This window comes from Zingiber officinale, chromosome 2A (genome assembly GCF_018446385.1).
Source record: "Zingiber officinale cultivar Zhangliang chromosome 2A, Zo_v1.1, whole genome shotgun sequence".
Classification (NCBI taxonomy): Eukaryota; Viridiplantae; Streptophyta; class Magnoliopsida; order Zingiberales; family Zingiberaceae; genus Zingiber; species Zingiber officinale.
This window is the reverse complement of record NC_055988.1, coordinates 54,391,802-54,415,798: the sequence shown is the minus strand read 5'-3', so window position 1 is coordinate 54,415,798 and position 23,997 is coordinate 54,391,802. Positions and strand designations below refer to the sequence as shown.

The following is a 23,997-nucleotide window of genomic DNA, read 5'->3' as shown; positions in this document are numbered from 1 at the left end:
ATATAGTTTTCCTTTCTTTATTTTTTATTCCAAATCAATAAGCCCCATGTACCTTATCACATTCCTTATTTTTCACTTCTACATGTTCATTTATATCTCCTCTTAAAATCATCTCGGTTGGCGCTCGGTTGGTAGAATACCTCATCCAAAATATAGATTTGGTATGTTCATCTAATCATACTTGAGGTGCATATATGCTAATTACATTAATGGTTTCTTTTGTCACCACTATCTTGAGAGCTATAATTTTATTCTCCTTTCTAACCACTCATACTATTTCATCTTTTAGTGAACTATTGACAATAATACACACTTCATTTCTTATTTTACTCCTCCTTGTGTACTTCTCCATCGTCTTTGCCTTCTTTCCTACCTATTTTCTCTCTTGTACACGTAAAATATTAATTTTTTTCCTAATCATCGTATCTACTACTTCCGTTTCTTTACGAGTGAGCATTCCTAGATTTCATGAACCAAGTCTTAGACAATTAGTTTTTCTATAATATTTATTTTTACTCAACCTATGGTGTGAGAACTCTTGGATATTTAACACTATATCTAGGTTCTAATAGAGATGTAATAATCTTGTTGAGACATTATAGTAGGACCTTGTAACGCGTTTCTTCCAGAGAATATCTTAGCATTAGCACAATAGTTTGATAAATCTATTTATTGAACATTTGCCTAAACGTACATGCTGGCAGACAAACTAATGTGCAACCCTCATCCTTTTTCATCCGGACTTGGGATCGACATTGGTAGGTTTGTGTTGTTAACTCATCAAATATAAATGCTTACTTAACACGTTTGTTAGATATCAAAACTCATCATTAAGTTTAATCACAAGGGAGGGAAAACTAAGGTTTAAATTTTTTAGTTGTTAGCCTATGATTGTAATGAGACTATTGGCGAATTAGAGTTGGAATAAGAAGGAGATGAAGAAGAAAATAATATATGCGTATACTTAAGCTCAGACTTTATGTTTCATCTAGAATGTTACAGTTTGTGTAATTTTGACATCATCTTGTATGAACTCGAGATATAAAAAAATAACATTATTTCAATTCATCTTGACTTGAATTTAGTATACTAAGGAGTATTGAGTGTCAGCATAACATGATACTCATAATGACACAGGAGACATTATATCCGCCAAGTGGTATCAAGTTTCGGCAATTTATGGGAATGATACATTTCAATTGACATTGTATGAAATTTCAAATCATGACAGAAACTAACTCTTTCAATTTAAACCTACTAATATTATTCTAAAGTTCACAAGTCTAATGAAATACTTGGTAGTTTGAAACTTGAAACCTTGAGTTCATAACATTAAATTGGAAATATTTCATTAAAAGATCTATTCAAATCATTTGAGAAATTCACCAAATATGTTTGCGCTATTAAGGATCGTGTGCTACATCTTGGATTCATGGATATTTACAAACGTATTCTGAACCTTTATTAGGAGTGACATTACTCGTCATACTCACAAATAGGTTAAGTTCCATGCATTTCGAATAATTGAGAGTTTGACACTCATCCTTAAAGTTTGTGAGATGAAACATCACACTAATCACTTATCAATAGAATGACATTACCCATTAATCCTTTACTTAGCGATTTCACTAAATAAAGGTTGGGTTCCAATTAGTGGTGATTGTTTTAGAGGATCTTAGTCCATTCCAACTGATGATGCTTTTATCTTTTCTCTAGTGAATCCTTTAGCTAATGGATCAACTAATTATTAAAGGATCTCACATAATTGTCAAAAACATTCATGCCTTAAGCTTATATATCTAGATTTTCAATCATATACCTTTCTAAATGTTCTAGAGACCGTAGCTTCACTATCACGATGTAAATAGACATTTGTCATCAGTTGTAGCCACAACTTAATATCAGTCACTCTGCTTCCCTTCCTGCTGCAGCAAATGCAATAAATTCTGACTCTATTGTAGATAGTGTAATGCATGTTTGCTTATTTGAAGCTCATAGGATAGCACCTCATCCAAGAATAAATGTCTAACCTGAAAATCATTATAAATTAAGTCTAAGTCTCTGGTTCTCTTAAGATTGCAAAAAAAAAGTTATTTCTTTCTAATATTCTAGGGTTATTTGTATAACTAGAAAGTTTACAAATTGCAAAAGAAATATCAAGCCTAGAGCAATGCATAGCATTCATCAAAGTATCTATTGCGCTAGAATACTCTATTTGGGCAACAGTTCTTGAAACTTTTATGACATATCTATTGGTGTGTACTTCTTTTATACTTAAATTTAACTTTAGAAACATCTTATCAATATAGTGAGTTTGGCACAATGCATAGTCCTTATATGTTTTCTAACTTCTTTACCTAATATTGTATCAACTTTTTGTAAGTCTTTTTATTTTGAAACTTGCAAAAAGGTACATCTTTGTCTCATTTATACCTTTCATATTTGTATCAAATATGAGTTTATTATCAACATATTACATATAATTACATCTTGCTCATGGGTGAATTTGGAATATATGCATTTCTCTGCATTAAAACCATTAGACAAGATTACTTACATTTTTGTGTCATTATTTTGATGTATTTTTAAGCCATGTAATGACTTAACAGGAGATTGCAAACTATGGTTTCATTCCTAGGTAGAGTAACCCTTCATATTGTTTCATATACACTTCTTCATTGACATCATCATTAAAATTATAAATTTTACATCCATTTGATGTTCATGAAGAGTGTCAAAAATATAAGCAGAATTGTTGAAATTATTAATAATGCTAAGCTTAAAAATCCTCGTCAGTATCCTTTTCCTACAAAGTTTCAGATTTGAAAAGGATCAGTTTATCAGACTTTGATACAACCTTGAAACCTCCCTTAAAAAGCAAATAAACAGATACAAGCTTCTTTCTTACATTTGGTAAGTGGAGGAAATTAATTAGAGCTAAAATCTTTATAAAGTAAAATGAAGTTTAATAGAGCCTCTTCCAAGAACCATTATGGTTTCCCATCAGCACTTGTTCTCCATTTTGAGTATCTACATAAGGCTTAAATTGAGATTTATCATTGCGTACATGAACTATCTTGAATCATACCACAAATTAACAAATTTACTTCTTGTTGCCAAGTGCAGTTCAATAATCATTCTCACATGCATGAAAGAAACCATAGCACTAAGTTCTTAAATTTTTTGTTCCAGAATATTTGTGATTTCAGCTTCTTTTCTTTGCTTTTTTTGAAAACTGCACTCTTATTTAAGATGTCCTTTCTTACCACAGTAATAACAAGACAAGTTCTTTACTCTGTTAGGATTATTCTGATGTCTCATCAAGCTCCAGTTCTCATTGCAAACGTCTGAAAATTTCCTTTTGTTTCCCACAAGCTTCATTTCTCTACCATAACTCACTTGGAAACCAGGAAGATGATTATCTTGGTCATAAATTTTCTTCAATTTGTGAATGCTTCTGGATTTGCTCCAAGCTAAAATTTTCGATGGTGTGAGGTAGTTTTCTCCTGTGGTATCTCCAAGTGGAAGCTAATTTACCAATAACAACACCCACTTGTAAGGATGTAAGGATTCAAGAACATGGATATTGCGATCTTTAAGCTTGATTCATAATAGAAGCATTATCAACCTTAACAAGCTCGAAATATATCATAATTAAAAACGTATCTGCCCCTTGCTTCTTAGTGTTGTACTTGCCTCCAATGACTTCCATATTTTGGGAGATTTGAGGGAAGTAAATAAGCCATATAACTGATCTGATAAAGTGTTAATATGATACCCTCGACATAATAATTCATCATGTTCAAACTTGCTTCCTCGATTTTGTCTGTCAGAATTTCTAGCAATTTAGGATCAAGGACATAGGCGATACTTAGCAAGGTGAGAAGGAATAAAATATTATTCTTCTAACAGTTGAAATTGGTGCCTTCAGGTTTCCAGTTTCACCAAGTCATGGTTTATCATCATGAAAGCAGCAATAGTCTTCTCCTCCGTTCCCAATTATCACATTAAAATTGTTATCAATTTTGGCTTTGAGGTGTGTTATTCACTTTCTTTGAAGTTATTATTGTGGGAATGGTATTAGAGGAGATGAGATTGTCTAAATAATTTGTCAATTATTTTTAGATAATGATGCATTCGTTTATTAAAAAAATTATCTCATCAAAATCGATCCAGGCCTTGGATTTGTGTGTTCATTTCCTAAAGGATGCAATCCAAAGGATATAATACTTCGGTTACGTTAAGTTACCGGTCAATGTTAAAACTATGAAAAATGTTCAATGAATGGATGCATTAATCTATTGTGCTAATGCTAGGTTGTTCCCAGAAGGAACATGTTGTAGGGTCCGACTGTAACGTCTCAACAAGGACCACTACATCTCCAGAACTTGGATATAGTGCTAAATATGCAAGAGTTCGTGTTGCAGGATTCGACTGTAACGTATCAATAAGGGCCGCTACATCTCCATGAGAACTTGGGTGGAGTGTTAAATAGGTAAGAGTTCTCACACCATAGGTTGGATAAAAATAAATATGATAGAAAAACTAATAGTCTAAGATTTGGAACATAGAATATAGGAATCTTCACTGGTAAATGGAAGTAGCAGATACGATGATTAAGAGAAGAATTAGTATTTTGTGTGTACAAGAGACAAAATGGGTAAGCGAGAAGGCAAAGGTGATAGAAAACTCGGGTTTTAAGTTATGATACATAGGAAAATGTAAAATAAGAAATGAAGTTGACATTATTATAGATAGTTCGTTAAAGGATGAAGTTATAGGATTAGTTAGAAAATGGGATAGAATTATAACCCTTAAGATAATAATGACGAAAAAAACTATGAACATAATTAGCATATATGCACCCACCACAAGTAGGATTAGATGAAGCTACCAAATCAAGGTTTTGGGATGACTTAGATGAAGTATTACAAAACATTTCGTCAAATGAAATGATTTTAATAGGAGGTGATCTAAATGAACATGTTGGAGTAAAAATTGAGGAATATGAGAGGGTACATGGGGTTTTAGGTTTGAAACGAGAAATGAAGAAAGAAAACTATATTAGATTTTGCGATAGCATATGACTTTATATTATCTAATATATTTTTTAAGAAAAGAGCAGAACACTTAGTCACGTTTAAAAGTGGAAATAATAAATCATAAATTGATTTTCTTATGGTTAGGAAAAAGAATAAAAAGATTTATAAAAATTACAAGATTATCGCTAGAGAAAGCTTAACTATCCAACATAGGTTAGTAGTGCTGGATATATGTCTCAAACACAGTATCAATAGAAATAAAATAAATACGATTCCTAGAATTAAGTGGTGAAAGTTAAAGGATAGGAAGCAAAATATATTTAAGGAGAAGGTAGAAGTACAAGCATTAGGTGAAATATATGGTGACTCTAATACAATATGAGATAAAATAATATCAAAGTTGAAAATAGTAATTAAGAATGTACTCGGTGAGTCAAATAGACATGCACCACTAAGGAATCTTGGTAGTGGAATGAGAAAGTACAAGAGAAAATGAAAGAAAAATGAATAACTTATAAGAAATTATATATCTGTAAGAACGAGGAAAACTTAAAAAAATATACAATAGCCAAGAAGGAAGCTAAAAAAGTAGTGAATGAAGTAAAAAATGAAATTTTTGAACGATTATATCAAAAATTAGATATAAAAGAAGGGGTAAGAGACATTTATAGAATAACTAAAGACAAGAGATTTTATTCAAATAAAATGTATTCAAGATGAATATAATAGGGTACTAGTAAATGATAGAGAAATAAAAGAGCGGTGGAAGAGGTATTTTCATCAATATTTTAATGAAGGTTTAGGTGACTAATTTAATTTAGGTAATTTAAGTAGGTTAAATGAGTATAGAAATTTAAATTTTTATCGTAGAATTCAAATTTCAGAAGTAGAACAAGCTTTAAATGGGATGTACAATCAAAAAGCCGTTGGATCAAATGATATTCTGATAGAGGTATGGAAGTGTATACGGAAACAAAGTATTAAATGACTTATATAATTATTTAACATGATATTGAAGACGAAAAAAATACCTGATCAATAGAGGATAAGTACTTTAGTTCCCTTATATAAGAATAAGGGAGATGCACAAAATTATGCAAACTATAGGGGTATTAAACTAATGAGTCATACCATGGAACTTTGGGAAAAAGTAATAGAAAAAAGATTAAGGAGACCATGGTGATCAAAAATCAATTTGGATTCATGCCTAAAAAGGTCGAGAAGCTATATATCTTCTTAGACAACTAATTAAAATATATCAGGAGCAAAAATAAGATCTACACATGGTATTTATTGACTTAGAAAAAACTTATGATAGAGTCCCAAGAGAAATTATACGGAGAATTCTAGAAAAAAAAAATGTTAGCGTAACATATATTGAACTAATTAAGGATATGTACGAGGATATAACAATCTGAGTAAAGACTTCAGGTGGAGTAATGGAAGCATTTCCAATAAAGATAGAGTTACATCAAGGATAAATTCTAAGTTCCTATCTTTTTACACTAATTATGGATGAACTCACTACGCACATTCAAGGCAGAATGTCGTGGTGTATGTTGTTTGCAGATGATATATTTTGGTAGATGAAACATGTGAGAGTAAATGCTAAACTAGAATCTTGGCGAGAAACACTAGAAGGGAAATATTTTAAACTTAGTAGAATAAATATAGAATATATAGAATTTAAGTTTAACAATATTAGACATAATGAAATAATTGTTAAGATAAGAGATGATGAGTTGACCAGAACTGAGAGGTTTAAATATTTAGGATCATTTTTGTAAAACGATGGAGGGATTGAGAGAGATGTCTTACATAGAATATAAGTAAGATAGTTGAAATGGAGGAGAGCGTTGGGTGTTTTATGTGATCATGAAGTACCTCTAAAACTTAAAGGAAAGTTTTACAAAATCTCAGTTAGACTTGCTATGTTGTATGGAGCTGAATGTTGAGCTATGGCTCGAGCACATGAGCAGAAAATGCGAGTTGTAGAGATGAGAATGTTAAGTGAATGTGTGGACATTTGAGGATGGAAAGAATAAGAAATGCGACCATTAGAGAGAAAGTCGGTATCCATTGAAGAAAAATTCTGAGAGATACGTTTAAGATGGTACGAGCATGTACTTAGACGATCAATAAATACTCTAGTTAGGTGATGTGAAACTATGATAAACATGCATATTAAACGAGCAAGAGGAAGATAAAAAAAAAACTTGATTAGCAACAATAAAATAAGATAAAATTTATTAGATGATGATATAGTAGGATATAGAGCTCAATGACGTAAAAGGATATATATAATCGACCCTACCTAGTAGGATAAGGCTTGGTTGTTATTGGTGGTTGTTGTTATTTCATTGTCACATGTGCACACCAAGTTGCCAAGTTCCAATATTATATAATATATTAATATTCTCTTCTACCCATTCCGCCCATTACTTTACCTACTTTACACCTATTTGTAGAGTAGATGATATCCCACTATTTAAAGGTAATAATAAAATTAAACTATCATTGTCGGACTAAAATAATTGAACATTATAATATATCTTCTACCCTTTTTCGTCTTAGCCGAATAGCTATGCAGGCCACATTGCTGGTTTCAAGAAATTATGGAACATACTTAGCTTATGCAGTAGTAGTTTCAGAGATATGTTTTTCTTTTCTATTTACTTTCTTCCCTTCATGAGCGGTCAAATGCCTTATTGTTAATTTTAATGTGTTACCAGTTCAGCTCCTCATTTGAACATCAATCTGCAAATGAACTATTGGCCATCTCTTCCTTGCAACCTTAGCGAGTGCCAAGAACCACTGTTTGATTTTATTGCTTCCCTTGCAGTTAATGGGAGTAAAACAGCAAAAGTAAGTTATGTTTATAAGTCAGATGAAATTATGTTTTCTTGCTGCATGAGTATTTGGAAGATATTCTTAAGGTATCAGGTTGTACAGGAATGATTTTCTGACATTTTAACTGATGTGCAGTTAGATGCTCTCTCAAAATTGGATCTTGCTTTTCTATATTTCTTTGTAGGCTGAGTTTGCAGTTTTCTTGAATTATTCAGGATGAATAGACAAGGCTTTTACTTAATTTTATTATTCTAGTTCCTTAAACACAAATTGTTATTATTAATATCTTCCAGTATAGTTTTTTTTCCTGAAACATTGATTTAATTTTTTCTGAAACATCTCTTCTAGTATAATACAACAACAACCAAGCCTTTTCCCACTAGGTGGGGTCGGCTCTCTTCTAGTATAATATTTTCTGAAAATAATAGGAAGACTTTACATTTATTTAACTACAAAGCACTTCTTTGATTGGAGCAAAGTTAAACCAAGATTACATATCACCTTTATTACTATCCCTCCTTTCAGTGACAATCTTGTAGTTAAACATTGATTAACTGTTACAAAGCACTTCTTTGATTGGGGCAAAGTTAAACCAAGATTACTTGACACTTTTACTACTATCCCTCCTGTTAGTGATGGTTTTGTAGATAAATATTGATTTCTTTTCCTAGCTGAGCTACCTTGGCAGTATATATTAGAACTTTTCAGATCCAATGCCACCTTATAAGTACTAAAGTTTTCTGTTAAAAAAAATAGAGTAAATTAACAGGTCCTTGTGCATGCGGGAGCAGATTTTCGATCTCTCTTTTACACTAATTATAAATTGGGTTAGAGTTGGAGCAGAAGCTTTGTTCTTGGTGAATTTGTGAGTAGGTAGTCTTCATTAAGTATTTCAAAGCAGAGTCATTGAGCTGAAAAAATCCATGTTGGGCAACAAGTAGGGGTATCAAAAATGAACCAACTTGCCAACCTGACCTGAGTTGATAAAAAAAAAAAATCGGGTTGGGGTCGGGTTCGGGTTGGGGGTTTTGGGGTTGGTTTAGTTTCGGGTCGGGTTGACCTAAATTTAGGATTTAGGATTTTTTTGGGGTTAAATTAAATTTTATTATGAAAATTAAGATGTTTTATCTACATAAATAATGGAATGCAGTATAACAATGATGAAATAGTGAGACGGGTTATTCAGATTATTCGGGTTCGGGTTCGAATTTAGAGTTTTCAGGTTGAGTTCGGATTCGAGTCGGGTTCGAGTTGGGATCTTTTTTGGTAACCAATCTTCAACCCATACTGAACCCATCCAACCCGCCCAAATTGACACCCTAGCAACAAGCTCTCTAACACTGACAAATGATGACTTAGTTGTTGTGTAACATTAATAAAATACAACTTCATTGTGCTCAAGGTTTAAAATATCGTGTCGTGTCACCTGGTATGGGCAAAGTATCCCGTTTTGCCTACCAACTGGCACATCCGAGGTACCTCAGAGGCATCATGCGTGCCTCGTGATGGCCTTGCAGCCGCTGCAGAGGCCTTACGACCGTTGCGGAGGCCATGCGAGGCCTCGTGGCTACCGCAATGGCCTCGTGGTGAAGGCTCGCAGTAGCATGGAGACCTCGCGATGGCCTTGTTGCCGCTGCAAAGGCTTCGCATCGGTCGCTGTGGAGGCCTCACGATGGCCTCATGATCGGTCGCCGCGGAGGCCTCGTAATGACCTTGCGGCTGCTGCGGAGGTATCGCGATGGCCTCATGGCCGCTGCGGAGGCCTCATGATGGCCTCATGATCGGCCGCCGCGGAGGCCTCGTAATGGCCTTGCGACCGCTGCGGAGGCATCGTGATGGCCTCATGGCCACCGCGGAGGCCTCGCGACCAACATGGAGGACTCGCTCGGGCCTTGCGACTACCATAGATGCTACGTGCATGGCTCGCATTCGCTAGCGGTGCGGAACACGGAGTTAGCTTTTAATTAAAAAACTTCTGTTAACAATTTCAATCAACTCTTAACTATAGTTGGGATAATTTAAATAATTTTAATTAAACCCTAATAAAACTATAATATTAATTTAATACATATTTTAATTTTTCTTTAATATTTAGATTTTTTTTTAGTTTATATATTTAAAAATTATTGAAATCACATTGGCACGATACGATACCGAAACCATATCGTTCCAATCTAGTACGAAACTTCAGCACGAGTCATTTTGACCTTGATTTCAGTAAAATGTATAGATCCTGGTTTCAAATAAATTTTCAGGAATTGTGAACCTATTTAGGGTGTAGTATGATCCTGGAATGATGAAGTTCAAGGTTTGACATAGCAGGAAGCATGTTTGCAATTCAATGACTTGACGTTTATGTATACTCCTTGCAATATCATTAGTAACTTTAAAAATGAAACATGTTCCTGAATATTATGGGCCACTTTCACCCCCAAAAGATTCTTTGTTACATGTTGCTAACATGTAGCTATTTGTGTAGGTCAATTACCAAGCTGATGGTTGGGTGGCTCATCAAGTCACAGACATATGGGCAAAATCATCTCCTGATCGTGGTGATCCTGTTTGGGCTTTCTGGCCGATGGGTGGGGCTTGGATTTGCACACATCTGTGGGAACATTACAGGTTCTCAATGGATAAAGTAAGTTCACAAATTTGTAAAATCCATGTTATCATTATTTCATTTAACAAGCGAGATGAATTTAGCTTCTTTACCAACTAAAAAACATAAGCAGATTTGATGCTTGACTTGGATTTACCAACTTTTGTATCAATCTGTAGGTGTTTTTACAACAGACAGCATTCCCTCTTATGAAAGAATGTGCTTCATTTCTCTTGGACTGGTTGATCAAGGGTCGTGGAAGATATCTGGAAACAAATCCTTCTACTTCTCCAGAACATTCTTTTATTGCTCCAGATGGTAAGACTGCTAGTGTTAGCTATTCATCGACCATGGACATTGCCATCATCAAGGAAGTCTTTCTGGCAGTCGTCTCTTCTGCAGAGGTTTCTCTATGACTTTGAATTGATTTGAACTCAAAATTCTATTTCTTTGTTTTTTTTAATTTTCTAAATTCATGCATTTTTCTCAATAGATATTGGGGAATTCAGATAGTGAATTCATCCAGCAGATTGTGAAGTCACTTTCACAGCTACCCCCGACTAGAATTGCTAGAGATGGCACAATCATGGAATGGGCAAGTGGATGTCTAGTTAAATTGCTTTCATCAGGTTTTAGTAACTCCATTATTTCATCGACCATGGTATTCTTGATATTGCAGGCACAAGATTTCGAGGATCCAGATGTCCATCATCGGCATGTTTCACACTTATTTGGTCTTTTCCCTGGTCATACAATAACAATAGAACAAACACCTGAGTTGTGCAAAGCTGCTTCTAACAGCCTTTACAAAAGAGGTTCACATAAATTAAACACTGATAGAATTACAAATAACTTAATTCTTAATTTACACATGGTCAACATATAAAGTTATACTTCATCATTTATTGTCGTTCTTGTTGATAAATTGCTATAATTGACTTGAACTTAAAGGTTTGTAACTATATGGATGGAAGTAGAATATAATAACAATTGTGACTATCAGTCAAACCTTATCAGTTAGACACCACTTATGGAGTGCTTAGTTTGCAGGAATAGCTATTTTATCGCTTATGAACTTCCAAGTATGGTTGTGAGATTGCAATCCATACCTTAGATGATTTTAGGACCAAAATTGACCTAAATAATGGAAGTACTAGTTAGGTGATGACTGAAATTTTGAGTTAAGTTACTCCTATTTTATAAATTGATATCCAGGGATGCCCAATGTCGGCTCCTCAATGAACAAGCTGCTTCAGAGCTCCTCGACCATGAACTCCCAGCAGCAGTAGTTTTTCTCGCTGTTATTCTCCAAGGACATTGAATTAGTGTGAGACTTGAATTCCATTAAGTAGAAAGTTTTGATGTTATAGTAGTTGTTCGTCTCCATGATAATTAGATTCTTACATGGAGGAAGAAAGACCAGACTTAGATCCCCCTCAAGTAGCTGCTTAGCCCTTCCTCCATTGCTTTGTTGTGAAAGTGTACTGTTTTGATGAGTGGTCTCATGAGCATGGAGAGGGTGGGTCAAGCAAATTGGGTGAACTAGTACGGAGCAGCTCTGGTGCGCAGGGGGACTAAGATTAGTTGAGCAAATTAGGTAAATTGAGCAAACCAAACGAGCCTTAAAATGAGCTTTAAAATGAGCCAAAAAACGAGCCAAAAATGAACTCTAAATGAGCCCGAAAACGAGCCCGAGCTCGCTTAACGAGTTCGGCTCGTTAACTTTGATAATCGAGCTAATAACGAGCCGAGCTCGAACTGTTCGCGAGCTTGATAATTCTAAAACGAGCCAAGCTAAAGCCTTGTGATAAAAGCTCGATTCGAGCTCGAGCCGAGCTCGAGCCTGAATATAACTTAAACGAGCCGAGCTCGAGCTTAATACTGTTCGGCTCGGTTCGGCTCGTTTACATCCCTAGGTCCAAGGGCCTGGTTGAGATAAAAAGTTATCACTGAACCGTTGAAGAGCCATTGTGAAGTAGATAAGATGCATTGTTGGGGGTGCCCGGACCTGCTCCAGGCGCCTGGAGCTGTTACGCCAGCCAACGGATGAATTCAACCAGTAGACTATTAATAGAGCCCTGGTCCTAGAAGGGTGCTCGGACCTGCTCCAGGCGCCTGGAGCTGTTACGCCAGCCAACGGATGAATTCAACCAGTAGACTATTAATAGAGCCCTGGTCCTAGAAGTTCAGTGCAACACTCGTTCGTAATCTCTAGATCTACTGGTTCTTTACTATTTGTGCTTAATTGCTGTAAGAGGCTTCTCCATCTTTGTTGAAAGAGTTTGTTAGTATTTTTCAATGCCTTGGATTAACAATCTTCCCAGTTGTAACCAAGTAAATTGCTCGTGTCTCTTTTCTTTTTATGTTGTTTAAATGCGTGTTGGTCTTTGCTAAGAATGAAGCAGAAGAAAGTTGTAATTTGATTTGCAGGCTATTCAGCCTCCCCTCTAGTTGGCCCACAAGGGACCTACAGTGGAGGCTCCTTCCCGTCAAGTCCAGTCAAAGGAGGTGGAAGTCCGACTGACTAGATGAGTCGAGTTAGTCAACGGTCACCTCAATGATGCTATGTGGGTGGGAGAGCGGTGGGCAAAATTCAGGGATGATTTCTAGGAATATTTTGATCTATTGGGCGCCCAAATATGGAAGTTTGTTTAGGTCGGGTATCTTCCGCTCGATACCTCCTTGGACTTCCCCGACCCGTAGAAGGTGTGGGGGGACTTGCCCGACTCGAATAAGGTAGATAAATTAAGGGTGACTGTTGTTTTCTCTATAATTGACCGAGAGGACCTATGTTGTAGAAATGAAACTACTTTTTCGTTTTTGTGTATGTAGTGATCGGGAGGTGTAACCTATTCAATGTGAGCATCCGATGAGGGCCCGACCGAGTGGCCATTAGGGGTGTGGCGATTGAAAATCATTAAGCTGTTCCGATTTTGAAATACTTGGGAGAAATTTAGACTTTAGAGAGAGCCCAACCGGGTGGCCATTAGAGGCTTACCGATTGAGAATCGTTGAGATGTTCTGATCGCGAAATGCTTGTGATTTTGGTTTAGCTCCTGCTTGGAGATGCTTAACCCTTTCAGACTTTTTGGTTAGCTCCTATTCGGGGATACTAAGCCCTTTCGGACCTCTATCAGTTGACTTTATTAGCTCCTGTTCGAGGAGGTTAAGCCCTTTCGGATCTTTGGTTAGCTTCCGTTCGGGAAGGCTGAGCTCTTTTGGACCTTTGGTTAGCTCCCGTTCGGGGAGGCTAAGCCCTTTTAGGCTTTTATCAGTTGACTTTATTAGCTCCCGCTCGGGGAGGCTAAGCCCTTTCAGACATTTGGTTAGCTTTCGCTCGGGAAGGCTGAGCCTTTTCGGACCTTTATCAGTTGACTTTATTAGCTCCAGTTTAGAGAGGTTGAACCCTTTCGAACCTTTGATTAGCTTCCACTTAGGACTCCCATTTGGGGAGGTTGAGCCCTTTCCAACCTTTGGTTAGCTTCCACTCTGAAGGCTGAGCCCTTTTAGACGTTTATCAATTGACTTAGCTCCCGCTTGGGGAAGTTGATCCCTTTTAGACCTTGGGTTAGCTTTCGCTTAGGAAGGCTGAGCCTTTTCGGATCTTTATCAGTTGACTTTATTAGCTCCCGCTCGGGGAGGATGAGCCCTTTTGGACCTTTGGTTAACTTCTTTTAAGGTTGAACCCTTTCGGACCTTTGGTTAGTGGAGTTTCATTCACCCGAGATGGAGTGTCGATCAACCCTGAGCTTTTTCATTACAAAAGTGTATGTACATGATAGTTGGAGTGAAGAGCAAAATCAAAATATAATGATACTTATTAGGTCCTATAGGGCTATAAGTGGTTGGCATTCCGTGGTTGATCTAGTTTCTTTCCATTCAGATCTTGAAGATAATAGCTTCTCGAAGTTTAGCTTGTAGATGACCCGACATGGACTTCCCTATTGTGGCTCAAGCTTGTTGATGTCGCCGATCGATTTGACTTTTTGCCATACGAAATCGCCTACTTGGAATGACTTGGAAATGACTCTTTTGTTGTACGTTTGCTTCATCCTTCGTCGATAGGCCATAAGTTGAGTGGTAGCTCTCTCTCTAACTTCGGTTACGAGATCGAGGTCGAGAAGGCGACAATGAGCATTGTTTTCATCCTCATAGATATGCCGCTGAACGGATTCTTCTCCCACCTCAATAGAACTACGACCTCTCCTCCATAAACTGAGGAGTCTGACCGGTGCTTTCTCTCGGGGTTGTCCGATATGCCCAGAGGATACTCGATAGTTTTTCAACCCATTTGCCTTTCACATGGTCTAGTTTGACTTTGAGGGCGCGGATGATCTCCTGGTTGGCCACTTCTGCTTGTCCATTACTTTAGAGGTAAACTACTGATATGAAGGTTTGCTGAATGCCAAACCCTTCGCACCGTTCCTTGAGCTTGCGGTCTTGAAATTGCCGATCGTTATCAGATACTAACTTGTGTGGAATTCCGAATTGACAAATAATATTTTGCTATAAAACTTTCATCATTGCTTCTTCAATTATCTGAGCTAAAGCTTCGGCCTTGATCTACTTGGAAAAATAGTCAACAATAATTAAAAGATATTTCTTTTGTTGCAACCCGGTCAGGAAAGGTCCCACTATATCCATCCCCCATTGATCAAAGGGAATAGGAGACCATATGTGTTTTGAGAAGCTTTGTCGGACGATGGGAAAGATGTTGATGCTTTTGGCAATGGTCACACACAACTATAAATTTGGTGGTATCAACTTATAGGCTTAGCCAAAAATAACCTACCAGCAAAACCTTCCGAGTATATGATTGCTGCAGATGTCTTCATGAATTTTTCGCATGGCATAATCAGTGTCATCAGACCCTAGACACTTAAGAAGGGGACGAGAGAAGGCTCGTTGGTATAGATGATCGCCGATAATTGTGAACCGAGGGACCCTTCTCTTTAATAACCGAGCTATTAATAACTGAGCTTGGTTTGAATCGGTAAGCAAAATGCTATGTTGGAGGAAAGAAATGAGAGTTCTCCCATTGGCGGGTTCTTCTCTGTCGACTTCCTTGTCAATATGAGTAATGAATATTGTGTGAGAGATTGAGTTATCAAGAGTCCAAGTGGCTAAGACATTTGTCATTTTGGCAAGCTTATAAGCCTTCAAATTATCAGACTGGGGTATTTTTTGGAGAGTCTTTTTCTGAAAATCGTCTCTCAATCAAGTGAAGGCTTCTGCATACGTTTCAACCAATCATTTTTTATTTCAAAGCTCCCTTCTATTTGTTGAGAAGCCAATTGTGAATTTGAGTGGATCATGACTCCAGAAGGGCACATATGCTTAATCGCTTGAAGACCGACGAGTAAGGCTTCATACTGGGCCTCATTATTGGAAGTCAGCCGTAAAACATTCTCTCAAGGAGAGATCAATAATATCCCAGCCCCACTAGTCTGTCAGGTGGAGTCATCCACATATATCTTCCAAGTGCCTTCTGAGTCGGGATTAGTTGCCTCTGCTATGAAATCTGCCAGAGCTTGAGCTTTGATAGTCGTTCAGGGTTGATATTAAATGTCATATTCACTAAGTTTTATTGTCTACTTAATTAGCCATCAGAGGCCTCTAGGTTCATTAATAAATGCCCCAAATGGCTATTGGTGAGAATGATAATTGGATGAGACAGAGGGCCTTAATTGCCGAGTAGTTATGACTAATCGAAAGGCTAGCTTTTCCAAAGTAGAATACCAACTCTCTGCATTTTTCAATAAATGGCTAATGAAATAAGGGTATTATTGTGTGCTACCCTTTTCTCGTAGTATGGTCAAGCCAATCACCTGCTTAGCTGCTGATAAATATAATAATAATTTTCACCAGCAACTAGCTTGAAGAGGGTTGGCAGGCCGGACAAATACTCGTTGATCTCAGTGAAGGCTTGATCACATTTTTCGTTCCACGTAAATTTAAAAGGTTTGCGAAGAATTTTGAAGTATGGACGACTCCGCGGTCAACCGATCGGGAGATAAATCAAGAAAGTGTTGTAATACGACCGACCAATCTTTATGCTTCTCGGAGATTGCACGGAGGGGACATCTTTTAGAGCACTTGAACCTTCTCCGGGTTGGCTTCAATTTCTCATTCGAGGGAACACTTGTTTTTTATGCCAAAAAGACATTTAATCAGGTTTAGTTTGAGCCCGTACTTCCTCAAGGTGCTGCACTTTTCTTCAATATTGGTCATTAAATCCCCCGGTCTTGATGAGAATATCACAACATAGACTTTCACATTCCTCTCGATCTGGTGCCTAAACATCTGATCTATTAGCCGTTGATAAGTAACTCCTGCATTTTTCAGGATGAACAATATAACATTATAATAAAAAGTTCTATCTACCATGACAAAATTAACCTTTTCTTGATCGTCTGGGCTAGAGGGACTTGATGATAGTCCTGGTAAGCATCCAATATACAAATGAACTCATATTGAGAGGTAGAATCCACCAGGTAATCGACGTGAGGGAGGGGATAACAATTCTTCGGGCAAATTTTGTTGAGATCCCGAAAATCAATACACACCCTCCATTTTCCTCCAGGCTTAGAAACTAAGACAATGTTAGCGAGCCAGGTTGGGAATTATACTTCCCGAATGTGGTTGGCCTCCAAGATCTTAGTAACCTCCGCTTGGATTATCTTATCTTGATCTACCTCGAAATGTCTTTGTTTTTGCTTGATCGGCCGGGAATTAAGAAGAACGTTAAATCGGTGCATCATCAGAGTTGGAGAAACGTCGGTGATTGCTTTTGTCGACTAGGCGAAGACGTAATGGTTTGTGGAGAAACAAACCACCAACTTTTGTTCTAAGTCAGGGTGAAGATCTGTAGCTATCCGGGTGGTCTTATTTTCGAGATGAATTTGGGCGTCTTCCTACTTTTCTTTTGGTCTGTAAGATTTTTCATCTTATATCGCTCGGGTGATAGGAACATCAAAAACAACTTGCAATGTTTTCTGAACTTTTGGAACTTTACGGGAGTTAGTTCAGACAATGCCAACATAGCACTTCTTGAAAGCTAAATGGTCTCCCTTGACTTTCGTTACCTAATCATCCACTGGAACTTAATCTTCTGATGAAATGTGGAAACTACTACTCGGAAAGCATTTAACACCGGTCTTCCCAATATAGCATTGTAAGAGGAAGATATATCTACCACCATAAAAGGCATCCGTCTAGTCCTCTCCAGAAGTTCTTCGAGTGATAGAGAGAGGTAGAGTTGGTCAAGTGGTTGCACTTGATGCCTCGTGAAGCTGAATAAAGGAGTGGCCATGGATTGTAACTCCTCATCATCAACTTGCATTTGATCAAGAGCCTTTTTGAAGATGATGTTGATTGAGTTGCCTGTATCTACAAAGACCTTTTTCATATTATAATTAGCTATCAAAGTTTGGATTACCAAGGCATTCTTGTGAGGGGCCTCAACTCCTTCGAAGTCTTCCAGCCCGAAGCTTACGGAGGGACCATCTCTTAGGTCTCGACTAGCCCCGATTGAATAATTTTCCAATCGGTGAGTGTGGATTTTTCGGGTCCGATTTGAATCTCCGTCGGTTAGTTCTTCGAAAATCATGTCAACAGTTCACTTGATGGGGCCCTCGGCTTTGTCCTTGCCTTTGTCTTTTTCTTTACTATTTTCTCTTAGAGGCTTCGATGCTTTTTGTTGCCGCTTGGGAGGCATCCGAGCATGCCTATTCGATCGGTAATCTTTGTTATCGCGGTGATCCCGTTCGAGAAGTAGTGGGATGATAAGGTTCGGGAGAACGATGTCTTTGATTAAGTAGGCTCTGATTGACATCCCTTTGAATGTGGCTAGCATAACTATAGCATTCCTTGGTTGCATGATCCCCTGATTGGTGATAAGTACAGAAACAGTCCATCGTCTTAGGGAGCCACTGACGGGAGTTGTGGTTCGATTGAGCAACAACTTCTACAGTCTGAATCGACTTTTCCCCTTGGCGATCCATTGGCTAGTGATAATTTGGATGAGATTCTTTGGATCACAACGGAAGAGGGGATGCCTTCCGCTTCGAGTGAGGGATGGGAGCACTCGGAACTCCAAGATCCTTCCTCTGAGCCAATTGGACTTCTTCTACATTCACATATTTGACCGACCGACCAAGTAGATCGTCAAAACTAATTAAGGGTTTTCTTATCAGGGATCTAAAGAAGTCCCCTTTTACTAAGCCTTACAAAAAGACACTCATCAATATCTCAGAAGTCGCCGAAGGAACATCTTGATCCATCCTATTAAAACGTTGAATATAATCTTCAAAGTTTCCGTAGACTTCTGTTTGAGAGTGAATAAATTCAACGACGTCTTGTGATACCTCCAACTACTAACAAAATGATGTAAGAATACTGTTCTAAAGTCTTCGAACGAGCGAACAAAAGGTTACAGGGAGTCGGGTGAACCACCTCTAAGCCGAGCCCGAGAGGGGTCAGAAGCACTTGACACTTCACGCCATCAGAATATTGATACAATAAGGCAGCATTTTTAAACTTGCATATGTGGTCTTCCAGATTGGTAATACCACTATATTCGCTGATCATCGGTGGTCGATAATGACGCGACAACAGATCTTCTAGAATGCTTTGGTAAATAGGAGAACTATTATAGCTCTTCGGTCATTTGACAGACGACACTTTGCCCTAAGTGGGTTCTTGGGTCGGTGTGTTTCTAGTTAAAGATTCGGAGTACGCTTCACGAACATAAATTCCAGCAGGATTACTGATCGGAATTTAGGGTACATCGGTTGGCTGTGCCAGCGTTGGTTGAGGGACTTGAGGAATTCCAGTCGAGGCGTAAGGTCCACGAGAGTTACTTGTTGCTACTCCAATACACCTCTTATCGCGGTAGTCACAATTCAGTCCAAGTCGTCCTACGCTATGGCGATGGCGGCGGCTATTCCAGTGTCATCCATCTGAGTATCTTGGTTTAGGTATACATTCCCACAGACGACGTCAATTTGATCTTGTGGCAAGACCCTTGGAGGGTGATCCACCGGTGAACTGACAGATGTGTTGACTGCTGTCGTTGGAACCATAAGGAGAGGGAGATCGAGGGGAGAAATCACTGTCACCTAGAGCACTTGAAGATAAACAAAGACAGAAGAGGAGGGTTAGAATGACACTGGGATGTTCCGACGTTGCTACTCCGACACTCAAGTAAGAGACGAAGAGAAAATGGAGAAATATACAAAGAAGATGAATAGTGGAGTGCTCTCAGATAAGAGAAAGAAAATCCCTCCTTTCCCTTTAGTGTGTGAAGTCCCTTTTATATTACTTTCACTAATTCTTTATCTTTCTAGTGTATTAATTGTTGACTTCTTCCCAGTGTATTAATGTCATATTGTTTACGGATGCGGATTGGGGCTTGTCCAAGAAAAGAGAGCGTCGGATCAATGGGGTAAAAAGGCCCACCCAATCGACATAATGAGCCTATCTTTGGTTGGCGAAATCCAGTTGAGGTGATGGGGTGCGCCTCCTGCCGGCTTGAGTTGATTTACTGGGTAGACTTCTGATTATCTTGACCAGCTAGGACCAGAGTCTGTAGTGAGGCATCTTATAGCCGATTTGGGTGTCGCATAACCGGTCAAAAGGTTATCTTCGACCGGTTAACACACGGCCGAGAGGACCAATGGATATGTCGTCTGTAGGAGAGAGGAACATCCGACCTAGGAACACTCGATCGGGAGTGACGCTTTGACTAGGCGAAGCCCGATCGGACAGATCTATGGGGAGTCAACTGGGCAAGGTCCGATCGACAGGATTGGGCAAGCCATATGCCGATTGATCAGAATTTTGCTTCTCCTATCACGGTCAGTCGGGATAGGTAATGTTCATCTTAACTTTGACCTCCATTTAAATACATATCTCGACCTTTGGGGGGGACAAGAATACATATTTGTTGGGATAAAGAATACATATTTGTTGGGATCTATAGCAAAAAATAAATTAAAAATGTAACGGAAATTGATCCCTCCAAAGATCCATGCGAATGCAAAATTGCTTTTGTAACTACTCCGCGAATAAGATTGTTACCTTTGATGCGTGAACAACCCTTACAAGACTACTAGTCTGGCCGATCTAAGCGCGATTAGAGTGTCTGCACCTCTTTGGTATTCACATGAGCATGTTTTTCGTTCGTCTCACGAACTTAGAAATTTGGAGAGTCTCACACACCTTTTCCTTCTTGTTAGAGATAACTATTTAAGGTGACAATCTAAGAAGAAGCTAATTCTTCACCTTCTTGTTAACTCTTCACCTTCTTTTCCTCTTTAAAGAGATGACTATTTAAGGTGGCAATCAAAGAAGAAGCTAACTCTTCACCTTCTTACCTTTTTTAAAGAGATGACTATTTAAGCTAAAGATCAAAAAGAAAATCTAACCATTAGGGTTTCTTGTAGTGGACTTCTTTTTGGGTTGGGCTTAAAAGAAAGAACAAGAATATTGGAGTAATTCATTAAACCAATAAACCGGTAAGATCTAATTGGATTAACCCATTAATCTAATAAGTCCAAAATCCAACATGCTCTGTGTGTGACCTATTAGGTTCTCGTAACATTGGAAGTGTTTCTAAAACTATTTTAGATGCACAAGCAATGAGCAACATCTAGGAATGTATTATTACTATCCAAGTGACGAGAATGTCGAGATCCGACCTAACCTGTTTGTGACTATTATCTCGTATAACTCATTCCTTTTGTCCTTGACATTTAGAGTGATTCATGAAGCATAGACCGTGCCATCCTCTCATTAATCTATGTGTTTCTTGATCTCTCAGTAGACTCACTTAATCAAGTAAGTATAATATCTCATATTGACTTATTTGAGCATGACCATGCATTTTAGTAGTCCTATTCAATCAAGGGACCTACATAGCTCATTACATACCTAGTGAACGTATAGTCTACCTTGTTAAAGCTTGTCAATGTCAAAGTACACAATTGCTTATGTAGGAAATCGTAGTGACTTCAGGTCTAAGGACTATTTATACTAATAGTCACTACGAAAATATTTATGACACTTATATAACGATCTATGAAACTTCTCATGACGGGTCAATTCAGTACATATTCTCTAATATATACTTATGTGTCAAATTGATACCTTATATCCATGACTTGTTAGATCCAATCATCAGTTGACCTACATGCTAGTCTCAACGCATTAATATTGTTTTTGTTTATTAACACTTGAGTAGGAATATATTTTAGAGTATTATTATATTTATTCAGTTAGCACAAACATGAAGCAAATATAATAATCAAAACATTACCTTTTTTTATTGATACATTTAATATAATATGTTCTAAGTCAATCAATTTATGATTGACTCTTAGGGTTGATACTAATAATATTACGTTTAATTGCTTGTCGGAGCCGTATCTAAGGATTAACTATTTTGTTCCTTCTCAATTCCGTACCATGAACTAAATGGAACATTACAGCTCAATAAGCCCGATAATCATTTATTACTTATTAGAACATAGGACCCATGCTAGATTTTGTGATCATCTCTGGTAGAATGGATTCAAAATTATGCTTGGAAGATATCGACGTAAGGCCCATAGTGGTCTCACATTGATGTCTCTCATTACTCGCTAGCTGGCTCTAATATGACCTAATAGGCTTTTGGTTCTGTTTCACTTCGTAAAATATCACATCATCTTCAATTTCTTCGGACTAAGCTTTGCTGTCTCAGGTGATGCTGGTCCTGGGTGGTCCACCACATGGAAAATGGCTTTACAGGCTCGCCTTCGCAACAGTGAACACGCATACAAGTTGATGAAGCAGCTGATCGTATTGGTTGATCCTGATCATGAAGCTGATTACGAAGGAGGATTCTACAGTAACTTGTTCACTGCACACCCTCCATTCCAGATTGATGCAAATTTTGGGTACACACTATTTTGTATCACTATTTGATATTTCCAAGTTCAGTAAGTGTTTCAACTTGACAGCAAGAATTCTCTTATTCAACAAATGTATGTGGATCCATTTTTCAGTCTCCCAGCTGCAATCGCTGAGATGCTAGTACAAAGCACAGATCAAGACTTGTATTTACTTCCTGCGCTCCCGCAAAACAAGTGGCCAACTGGTTACGTTAGAGGATTGAAGGCTCGAGGTGGTATGATTGTTAACATCTGCTGGAAGGAGGGGGAGCTGCATGAGACCTGGTTTTGGATTAAGAATCAGAATTCCATCAGGCAATTGCATTACGAGGGACGGGTGATGACTGTAACACTCTATCGTGGCAAAATCTATAGGCTCAACAAGCATCTCAAATGCTTGAAGACATACCCTCTTGGAGAGGAAACGATTATGTGATTTTGGGATTAGTTTAAGGTGGAGTCAGAAAATTGAGTCACACCAAATCTACAATACAGTAGTAGGATTATATTTCTGCCTCCTCTACTCATGACATGACATATTTGGTTGGCAATTATAGGTTAATGATGATGTTATTTTGATTTATGGTTGCTTAACAGTATTTAAAATTTTTTGATTAAGTTGAAATGATTTTGATTAAAGTTGAGCAATTTTTAATAAGTTAGTAAATAATATTTTGTTATTAAAATATTTTATGAGTTGTAATTTTGATCAAGTTGAAGTAATTTAGTCAAGATTGACTCTTATGGGGCACAACTGAGTGTAGTGCTATAATAGCGCTGGAATACTTGAAATAAAATATTGGAGGGGTGCTCTTGTGATGAATAATGAAAAAAACATATGTCAACTTATAGCTAGCCATTAAATGACTAGGAGGTCATCTTATAGCCAAAACTAACTAAATCAGTGACTTTAATTACATGCATCTAAATTTTTACTAATAGATTACATAGTATTACGGACTAGGTACTATAGTTACAAACATAATTAGTAGGATTATGATTTTATACATCATCAGATAAGATACAATCGGTCGGTATTAGATTATATATATATACCGTTGATACTCAACACCACATATGATATTATTTTACATATAAATTTAAATTAACTAATAATTTAATCACCATTCAGTATAGTAGCACTGAATAATATGTATATTTTCATATCATAAAAAAAAAATACTATAAAATTTTTACTAACACAATAACAATAATTGATTCAATCTAAAAAACTATTCCTTTTGTACACAAGATGATCCAAATTAAAGGCCAACCAAACAACTTCCAACAAAAATGCCTAGAATCGTTTGAAGGTAGGATTGTATTGATCCTATCGATCCTACTCTGATTCTATCGATTCTACCAATCTTACTCCAATTCTACCACAAAAAATGATTCTACACAATCCAGGAGTATTTTGGTACTTCCGGATCGTAGGATCATGCAATCCAAATTGTGATTCTACAAATTATGGTTACAAACTTTATAAAAGAAAAAAAAAATTGTATTCTATGTTAGGGTATAATGTGTATTTATTTAATTTCAAGTGGTAAGTGCTATGAATGTAGCACAA

At 37.4% G+C, this 23,997-nt stretch overlaps 1 protein-coding gene across 1 annotated transcript in view; it reads left to right on the top strand.

Moving 5' to 3' along the window:
- The window catches only part of LOC122041125 (alpha-L-fucosidase 2-like), a 29,451-nt gene extending 6,444 nt beyond the window's left edge, over positions 1–23,007 (top strand). The window contains exons 4-10 of the mRNA XM_042600725.1: positions 7,775–7,907; positions 10,372–10,530; positions 10,671–10,895; positions 10,985–11,086; positions 11,171–11,306; positions 22,235–22,430; positions 22,539–23,007. Coding sequence (XP_042456659.1) covers positions 7,775–7,907; positions 10,372–10,530; positions 10,671–10,895; positions 10,985–11,086; positions 11,171–11,306; positions 22,235–22,430; positions 22,539–22,860 — 1,273 coding nt within the window. The 3' untranslated portion in view covers positions 22,861–23,007. The remainder of the gene's footprint in view (positions 1–7,774; positions 7,908–10,371; positions 10,531–10,670; positions 10,896–10,984; positions 11,087–11,170; positions 11,307–22,234; positions 22,431–22,538) is intronic.
- The last annotated feature ends 990 nt before the right edge of the window (positions 23,008–23,997 follow it).